The sequence below is a fragment of the Haliotis rubra genome, unplaced genomic scaffold (genome assembly GCF_003918875.1).
Source record: "Haliotis rubra isolate DU_JTF1 unplaced genomic scaffold, ASM391887v1 Scf281, whole genome shotgun sequence".
In the NCBI taxonomy this organism is placed as follows: domain Eukaryota; kingdom Metazoa; phylum Mollusca; class Gastropoda; order Lepetellida; family Haliotidae; genus Haliotis; species Haliotis rubra.
The window spans coordinates 1,170,168-1,179,357 of record NW_025766903.1 but is presented as its reverse complement, the minus strand read 5'-3'; the positions used below and the strand labels follow the sequence as shown (position 1 = coordinate 1,179,357).

General features: G+C 42.8%; 1 protein-coding gene across 1 annotated transcript; it reads right to left on the bottom strand.

Moving 5' to 3' along the window:
* Positions 1 to 331: 331 nt before the first annotated feature.
* On the bottom strand, positions 332 to 2,563 carry LOC124281300. Its single transcript, XM_046717327.1, has 2 exons — positions 2,340 to 2,563; positions 332 to 1,302 (listed from the first exon to the last, which is right to left on the bottom strand). Exons 1-2 carry the CDS (start codon positions 2,360 to 2,362, stop codon positions 816 to 818), a joined length of 510 nt encoding a protein of 169 aa, XP_046573283.1. The 5' UTR covers positions 2,363 to 2,563; the 3' UTR covers positions 332 to 815.
* Between the last annotated feature and the right edge of the window lie 6,627 nt (positions 2,564 to 9,190).

Here is a 9,190-nt window from a genome sequence, read left to right as displayed (position 1 = left end):
TACGTTATGTATCACATCCGTACCCCTACCCCTTAATGTGTTGTCCGTTATGTATTATATCCAAGGCGCCAATCAGAATATTTGATGCTCCGGACAAGCATCACTCTGGATGTCCTTCCACAGTATACAGATAACCATACTGCATCTGATGTACACCCGTTCTACAGAACATTCGCCAATCTATTGTGTTACCAGATTGTGTGTTCGAATCCCTGGTTATGGTTCCGGTGTATCAGGTATTTCGATTGACTGCCATGAGTATGCATGTACCCCTGCCATTACTTCAACAAGCGTCACGTCACTGGAATACAAGCATAACGAAAACTGAAGATGTGAATTAAACGAGTTTATTTTAGCTTTATGAAAAGATTAATTCAAGCTCTCTTGAACAGAGAACATGGGACAACAGCACAATAAGAGTAATTAGAAGTAAGTGAGAAATACATGTGACAGCTGTATACTGTGTAACCGGTCTCGGTGGTCTCAAATGTCAGACGGCGCAATATATGCGCCACTGGAACAGTCAGTTACTGGTTCTACTTTGGGGAGTTTCGTCTTGGACACATCCACATTTTGTGAGACCCCATAGTTGAAACAAACGTGCCCCTTCACCTGCCAAGTAACCGAGTTCTTGTCAATGACTGAGTAAGACTTGTCCTTGGAAGGTAAACGGTCGCCGAGAATGGTGCCAATTTTGTTTTGGACCATCTTTACAAACTCGCCATCTCTTGAGATTCTGATCTTTACTTTTCCTGTCAAAGTGACCTTCACCTCGAAGTCACTTTCAAATGTCTCCTCCTTGACCTCCAGCCTCGCTATGGTTCTAGCCTCTTTGGGGCCAGCACATTGGTGTCGATAGACCAAGCCAGCTCATTCTGCACGGTGTGGGTGGTCTTAGACCGGATGACCATTTGGCGTCCAAAACCGGCGGTTGCTTTACGGACTGGTTCTGGAATGTCGATGCTGAATCCGACGTCATCGCCGCTGGTGAATCCCTCCTTTAACTGTACTTCAGCAGTTGCATGCGTGACCTTCTGGGCAGTGAACCTATGCTGTTGGTCATGCTTCATTCGGTTGTCATAGTTAGAGTTGAACACGATTTGGGTGGAAGACTCCCGAGGTCCAATTTGGCTCTTAATGGGGGGGTATTCCAGATCGCTGGTTGTACATGTGATCTCATCCAAGAGGACCTCGAGGTCGGCGTCATCGAAGTCTATTTGTTTATCTTTATCTGTTGTTTTCACATAGGTATCCCAACCAAATGTCTTCAGAGGCTCCAGGATGTCGGTTATTTTGCTCATACTGTAACAAACAAACAACATACAGTTTATACTTCATAATCAGATAATGTGAGTATTAATCTTCTAGAGCGTAAGAGTCAGGTTGGATCGCATAATCCCCATGGAGCTGAGAATGACAGCCCGGTGCCAACTGATCCAGTTGTATAGTGTTAATGTAAACATGTTTCAGCATCATTGTGGGTGAAGATTATAAATTATACATATGCACATGTTCGCCTTCGTCCTGGCGGGGTGGGGGTGAGCGCTATGAGTGGGTGAAGTTTAGTTTTGCGCCGCTTTTATCAATATTCCAGCAATATCACGGCAGTGGACACCAGAAATGGGCTTTTCAGTAAGGGCTATGAAGGCGGGGCGACCGGGTAGTAGTATTTCTGAGAATTGGGCTGAGTAGTATTGCTACGGGCGAGGAGCGAGGGCTGTGGGGTGGCTCTACCGCCTAGGACTGTGGGTGGCTCTACTGTCCGGGGGCTGTGGGGTGAGGCTACTTGTGATCGAAGTACGTTGGTCTATGAGATGGGACTCCTGGCCCTGAGGTAGGGCTATACGGGCAGGGGTATAGGGCTGTGATGACTCTGTGACAGCATCGAGCCTTGGTTTAGTGAAAGAAAGTAAACACTTTAACTGTCAAAGCAACCACTGAACACACAGTCCAGTAAAACTGAACGCCATATATATCCCATATATAACATATGCAACATCAATAATCTAGAATTTACCGTGAAACTATAATACTAAACATATAATACTATTTTAAAGATTTGCTTAAGAAATATGGTTGTTTCATAAAAACTGTAATTGGTTTAAAATCTCACGTCATACTAAAATACTCCGGTCAATAATTCAACATCCAGTCATTGTCGGAAAGAAACATGTCCCTCTTCTATACGTACACACAAGAAACCGTATTATTGACCACAGAAGATTCCCCATGACGGTGACTGAGCAATTATAGACTTTACAGGTGTACTTGTGTACATTTGTGACAACGAACCTGTAAACAACATATCCAACATGAACAAACAAGAACACTCCACTTACCTTGTTCCGGGCTTTTTGTTCATTGCCTTGTCTCCTTGAACGAATTATAGCTTAAATAAACACTGCACCAGATCGGCGTATTTATACTCTCTGCCCATTCCTTTTATAAAACGTCCTTCCAACTGCAGTCACGCAAAATCTTGAAAGTCTGGGAATGCCAACACTTGTCGCCTGCTATTGGTCAAAGTGTGTTCGAGGTTTCGTGGTGGGCGTGTCCTGCATTCCCATGATTCATAGTCAAGATGTCGTGTTTCTATTTATAGCGAGACAGCGTTCGTTGCGCATGATAGCATTTGTTTCACGAATTCATCCTGATCTAAAGTTGGGTCGATCGGTCAGTTTGAATCTTAAACATTTTAAATCTTGAGAAAACAGTACAGCAAATTTATTTGTTGTTAAACTTGCATATTTTGAATCCATAACACAGAGTGCACTGCAAGCAAAAGCAACAATGAATGTCAAATAGATTGAATCAGGTGTTACTATCACAAGGTTAGACACTTCTGTAAAGGAAAGGTTAATTATACTCTTTAACATATGATAGTGTTTTGGTAAATGAAGTGTACAAACCTAGAGAAAACTAGAGCATGTAAAAACCTCTCTGAACAAGCTAGTAAAGCACTTTGGCCTGTTAAATCATTGATAAGGCGGTATAACATGTAGTTTTCTGATGCTTTCTATACTTTTGATAAGAAGATTGTTCCAATTCTTACATATGCATATGCAAATAAATCGCTCTCTCTCAAATGAAGTGTAAACTAATATTTCTTAACGTTTAGACTTCTCGTGAAGTTTCGCTCGTCCTCCACCTACGGCCTTCATCCCAGCACTGATACGTCAAGGAAGCAATAGACTGAGCAGTCGCTAGGGCTGTGGTCGAGTTGGCGGAAATAAGAACAAGACGTTTTTTCAATTACAACATCTATTGGACGAAGAGAAAATATATAATGTTGCCTCATGATAAATATTTTAATAACGATTCCTTATGTTATGTTAGGGATGAAAACGTGTTAACTCATTAACCTCAATGTATTTACAAAGTATAGTTAACCCTCCTGAGTCCGGACGCCTTACTATATGGTCAATTACCGCTTAAATCGTATGAAACACGGAGACGTTACTACTTACCCAGGACTCGTTAATACGGACATTTGTTATTGATAAATGTATGTTAATACATAATTATTTTCTCGTTTCATCGATACAGTCCGATAAACGAGGTTCAACATTATAATGAACTGGTCTGTCGCTCTCATAGGAGTAACGACACATACACACACTAATCAGAGCTGAATGATGGGGGACACGGGGGAAGTTGCGAGAAAATCTGCTACCAAGTAAAATGGGGATAGACCTTTCCATACAGTGTGACGTAACTTGGTATGTGGGTGAGTATCGTTTAGTTTTACGCCGGTTTTTGCAATATTCCTACAATATCACGGAGGGGGACATCAGCACCTTGTACCCATGTGGTGAACCAAACCCGGGTATTCTGCGAGACGAGCGAATGCTTGAACCCCACCGCCCTGGGTATGTGAAGGGGTAGTGTATTATGCATGTGCAAATGCCATGTCGTGAGTTGCACATTGTCACCCGGGCCGCACTGATCTGTCCCATGCCGACACATGCCCCTCAGACACACGTCATACAGCAGAGTGTATCAATAACACACTTATCGATTCTATCGATCACTGACTGCAATAATGGCTTACTTGTCAGGCTCACATCGAAGGAGCGCAATTTGTGTTGACTGTTGTCTGCTTTATCAAAGCCAAATATTTGGCTACAGACAGCTGTTAATTAACCAGTGTTTTTATGTCGCAGATGAAAAGCTGTAACTACTTTTCCCCATTGTATTCAGCTCTGGCTGGGTCTACTCCATAACTAGTGGTGTTGGATTCTGAAAAAGAAAATATGTATGTAGTGTATAATCACTTAACTTTTATGAAAGTATCATTTTTTCAATAAACTTTATTCAGTTACTTTACTTATACTTACGTCGCTCGCAGATTACAGATTATTTAAATGTTATTTTATTCCGAATGATAGGTGATGTGGCGCCCAGTTTGTCGTCAAGTTGCCCCATCATGGAAATACCCACTGGTATTGTTGCAATATCTGTGGCTATATTGTCACTATGGCGTTCTTAATAACTCTTGTGTTGAGGATATATATAGTAAGGCTTCTCGTGTGTGTAACGCATTGTTGGATATATATAGTAAGGCCTCGTTAAACCGGACACAGCTGTGATGTAGTAAGGCCTCATGAGTTGGGGGATATATATATAGTAAGGACACAGCTCGTTAAACCGGACAGCAGCTGTGATGTAAACCGGACACAGCTGTGATGTAACTCGTGTGTTGGGGATATATATAGTAAGGCCTCGTTAAACCGGACACAGCTGTGATGTAACTCGTGTGTTGGGGATATATATAGTAAGGCCTCGTTAAACCGGACACAGCTGTGATGTAACGCGTGTGTTGGGGATATATATAGTAAGGCCTCGTTAAACCGGACACTCGTGTGTTGGGGATATATATAGTAAAGGCCTCGTGCTGTAACTCGTGTGTTGAGGATATATATAGTAAGGCCTCGTTAAACCGGACACAGCTGTGATGTAACTCGTGTGTTGAGGATATATATAGTAAGGCCTCGTTAAACCGGACACAGCTGTGATGTATAACTCGTGTGTTGAGGATATATATAGTAAGGCCTCGTTAAACCGGACACAGCTGTGATGTAACGCGTGTGTTGAGGATATATATAGTAAGGCCTCGTTAAACCGGACACAGCTGTGATGTAACGCGTGTGTTGAGGATATATATAGTAAGGCCTCGTTAAACCGGACACAGCTGTGATGTATAACCATTGTGTTGAGGATAGATATAGTAAGGCCTCGTTAAACAGGATAACATTTCGCATGCTGCTTACACATAGTGAACCCCTTTTACCACGGACACCTCGTTGCTGCAAAAATTACTTGCTCATATAAAGCGAACCCTCGTTAATAACATCTACATGCTTACATCGTGAGTATTACACGCATACATAGTGATCCCCTGTTATTCCGAACACCTTACCTCACGTGTGTCGTGATGTCATACAGAGAGAACACTCGTTACTCCACACTGTGACTTGCTAATTTCAACCATTGTCATACATTTCTCAATCAAATCTCTAGGTAAAGTATCGCCACGTCGTCAAGCACACACAACTTCTCACAGATGATCATGGCATTTCTAGAACTTTCAACGACATCATATAAATAGCAGCAAAGTACAATTGCCTTAACGATCACTGTTGTAATTTGTCACTATGAGAATGCCTCGCGGTATTCAAAACATGGAAACACGTATTGTCGCCAATTTGTTTTAAGGGTAAGTCACTTTTATTCCCGTTTGTGATATTATTTGCCAACGACATAACAATAACTAGCTGTTTGTGTAACGCGACATTTACTGCTGACAACACATAACGTGATGTTGTACCAGGGCGTGCACAAAGAGTCGCACATGACATTGTCACCAGACAGTCATCAATGTTTTGTTACTAATTATCCCGTCATCGCATCTCAATTGCAGATCGATGTTCAAGCTGTTGATCAATTATTTACAGACCGCCGCCATATAGCTGGAACATTGCTGAGTGCAGCGTAAAATTAAACTCACTCACTCACTCTATTTTGTCCCTTTGTGGTCACTAGTGAAAGAGTTTAGTTTTACGCCGCCTTTAGCAATATTCCAGCAATATTACGGCGGGTGGGGAATCGAATCCGTGTCTTTAGCGAGGCGAGCGAACGCTTTAACCGCTTTCACCACTAGGCACTTCATGGGCGGATCCAGGATTTTTTAAAGGGGTGTGTGTGTGTGTGTGTGTGTGTGTGTGTGTGTGTGTGTGTGTGTGTGTGTGTGTGTGTGTGTGTGTGTGTGTGTGTGTGTGTGTGTGTCTGTCTGTGTGTGTGTGTGTGAGTGAGAAAAACCCCTGAACCCCCCTTGGCTCCGCCAACGCAATTTTCTTTTTCAAAGTGGTCTTAAGTCATTTTCAAAAGGGGGGGTTCGAACCCCTGGGAACCCCCGTGAGATGAGAGACAACTGCCTGCTCCCTTTAAATGCAAATTCTTCAGTATTCTCAGGATCACTGCAGATGGCTATAAGGCTGTGGCACAGGTCTAAATATAGCACATCACTGACTCTCACTGACTCCGTAGTTACAGTGTATAGCGCTGATTCGAAGCAACATCGCTGTAAAGTTTAACAGCTTCAAACATGTTTCCATTGATGCCATTTTAATTTGTTTAAACCCTACTAGTCTTTGTTTACATTTTCAAAAGCCTTATTCATATCTATGGAACAGCAAAAAATTGATAACTCGGATTTTTCTGTTTTTAATTTTTGCACGAATGCTATTTCGTGGGCCAAACAGCTTCGTTTCTTCTAACACCATTTTGTTCCTCGGCTGTCGCTTTCACTCCACTCACTCAATATCGGTGTTACAATGTCACAATGGGGGTAGAGAGAACTCCGTTGAATGAACGTTTATGCAAATTGTGTGACAGTTATGACATTGGAGATGATTTCTACAGTTTATTCAAATGTAAATATTCAATGAACAAATGTTCGGTCCAAACTACTACTCAAGATGACATAAAAATATCCCACTGCCAAAACATATGTGTTGATTACCACATCACAGTGAAACGTTTCAGATATCCTCTCTTCACCGCCATGATAGTTATTGTTTGTAGCTCATCTGCCGATGTCTGTCTGAGAGAACTAAAGTGGCATTCTTCTGTTCTTGTACAAGTAGACCCGTGAAAATCCGGGTTAGAACTGGTCTTCAGCAACCCATGCTTGTTGCAAGAGGAGACTAACGGTATCGGGTGGTCAGGTTCACTGACTTGCTGTTGATGACTGCATTCTCTGGTCCAGACTCGATTATTTACAGACCGCTGCCATATAGCTGGAATATTGCTAACTAAAGTCACTCAAAACTCTTGTTATAACAAAGTCTGATGATATTTCAGAAGGGCCGTAGCATGTAACCTGTAGTTGTAATTGTTTATATACAAATAGAATATGTAAACCACAGATTCGACCTTTTATTTTTTTTATTCTTATAACATGAAATAATGATATGAAGACTACCAGTGTCACCCAGTACACACAGGCGCTGTGGGGTGACGCTGGTGTTTTCATTACGTCCATACCTCGGGGACAGATTGTTTGATCGCACCTGACGATGAGGTGACCTGTCTGACACTCAGGTCACCCTGTAGTTTCATGTTTCATGTGATATGTATGGATTGGGAATGTGCGTGTGAATAGACATGTCAGATCACAGTGACATAAACAGTGCGCAAATGTAGACGTTTATTAAGTCAGATTATTCTAGAATAAAATGTATTTACATGTATATCAATATTATGAATAATAGTAATAATTAATATGTATATCGACATTCCTTAAATATTTATAGCTGTCACATTAGTTTAGAACACGTAAACTGGACACGTTGGGAGGCTACGTCCATTTGGGAGGTGATCAGACTGACAGTGGACCACCAACATACAGGACACGTCTCACCTCACGACCTCGACATTGAACGACCCATCATTCTGTGTCCAATATCCACTATATATGTGCGCGCGCGCGCGTGTGTGTGTGCACATTTGTGTGCAACAGTGTACCAACTGTTATAATGTATCTGACCATTCACTGATTCAGTATGGGGCAGAGCTGTGCTATATTTAGACGTATATCTCGAGGCTTCAATCCTGTTCTGACCCACTCAATGTAACAGAATGATTTGGAAAGATCTACAAGAATCATCTGCCAAGGGAGGTACATGAGTTGGAGGCTACTACTGCCTCTCATCTCACATTGCATCTCAAGTTACCAGAAGCCCAGCATTGCGTGTGATAACCATATACCCTGGCTGGGCCTATAGTGATGACCATATACCCTGGCTGGGCGGGCCTATAGTGATGACCATATACCCTGGTTGGGCCTATAGTGATGACCATATACCCTGGCTGGGCGGGCCTATAGTGATGACCATATACCCTGGCTGGGCGGGCCTATAGTGATGACCATATACCCTGGCTGGGCGGGCCTATAGTGATGACCATATACCCTGGCTGGGCCTATAGTGATGACCATATACCCTGGCTGGGCGGGCCTATGTGATGACCATATACCTGGCTGGGCCTATAGTGATGACCATATACCCTGGCGGGCCTATAGTGATGGGCGGGCCTATAGTGATGACCATATACCCTGGTTGGGCCTATAGTGATGACCATATACCCTGGGCCTATAGTGATGACCATATACCCTGGCTGGGCCTATAGTGATGACCATATACCCTGGTTGGGCCTATAGTGATGACCATATACCCTGGCTGGGCCTATAGTGATGACCATATACCCTGGTTGGGCCTATAGTGATGACCATATACCCTGGTTGGGCCTATAGTGACAGGTCGGGTTACTGTTAATGTTGTAGACCTATTGATCTGTGATAAGCCTTGACGAAGTTCCGAGCGTTCGTTGAGATTGACTAATCTGCCTAAGTTCGCGACACACACTCCACATAAGGGGGTTCGAACCCTATCTTCTGCTTTGCAAAGCGACACTTTAATCAATGGGCTACACAGTGCTTCATCGGAATTCACATTCTTGCTGATGATTGCATAAGGTACATAGTTTATATCAGGCTGGTTGGTGTGTTGTGTTAATGTGTTCTGAAGACGGTGGCCGAACTCCGCACGTCATACTGTGGAACCTGGATCTAGTGCATGGAGTGAGTGAGGGATTTCCAGCAATGTGACACAATAAAACAAGAACAAATGTG

Excerpts from the sequence above, each read along its gene's own strand:
- LOC124281300 (XM_046717327.1), bottom strand. The coding sequence starts at position 2,362 with ATGAACAAAAAGCCCGGAACAAG. Across the intron at positions 1,303-2,339 it reads AACAAAAAGCCCGGAACAAG|TATGAGCAAAATAACCGACA; the intron begins GTAAGTGGAGTG and ends TGTTTGTTACAG.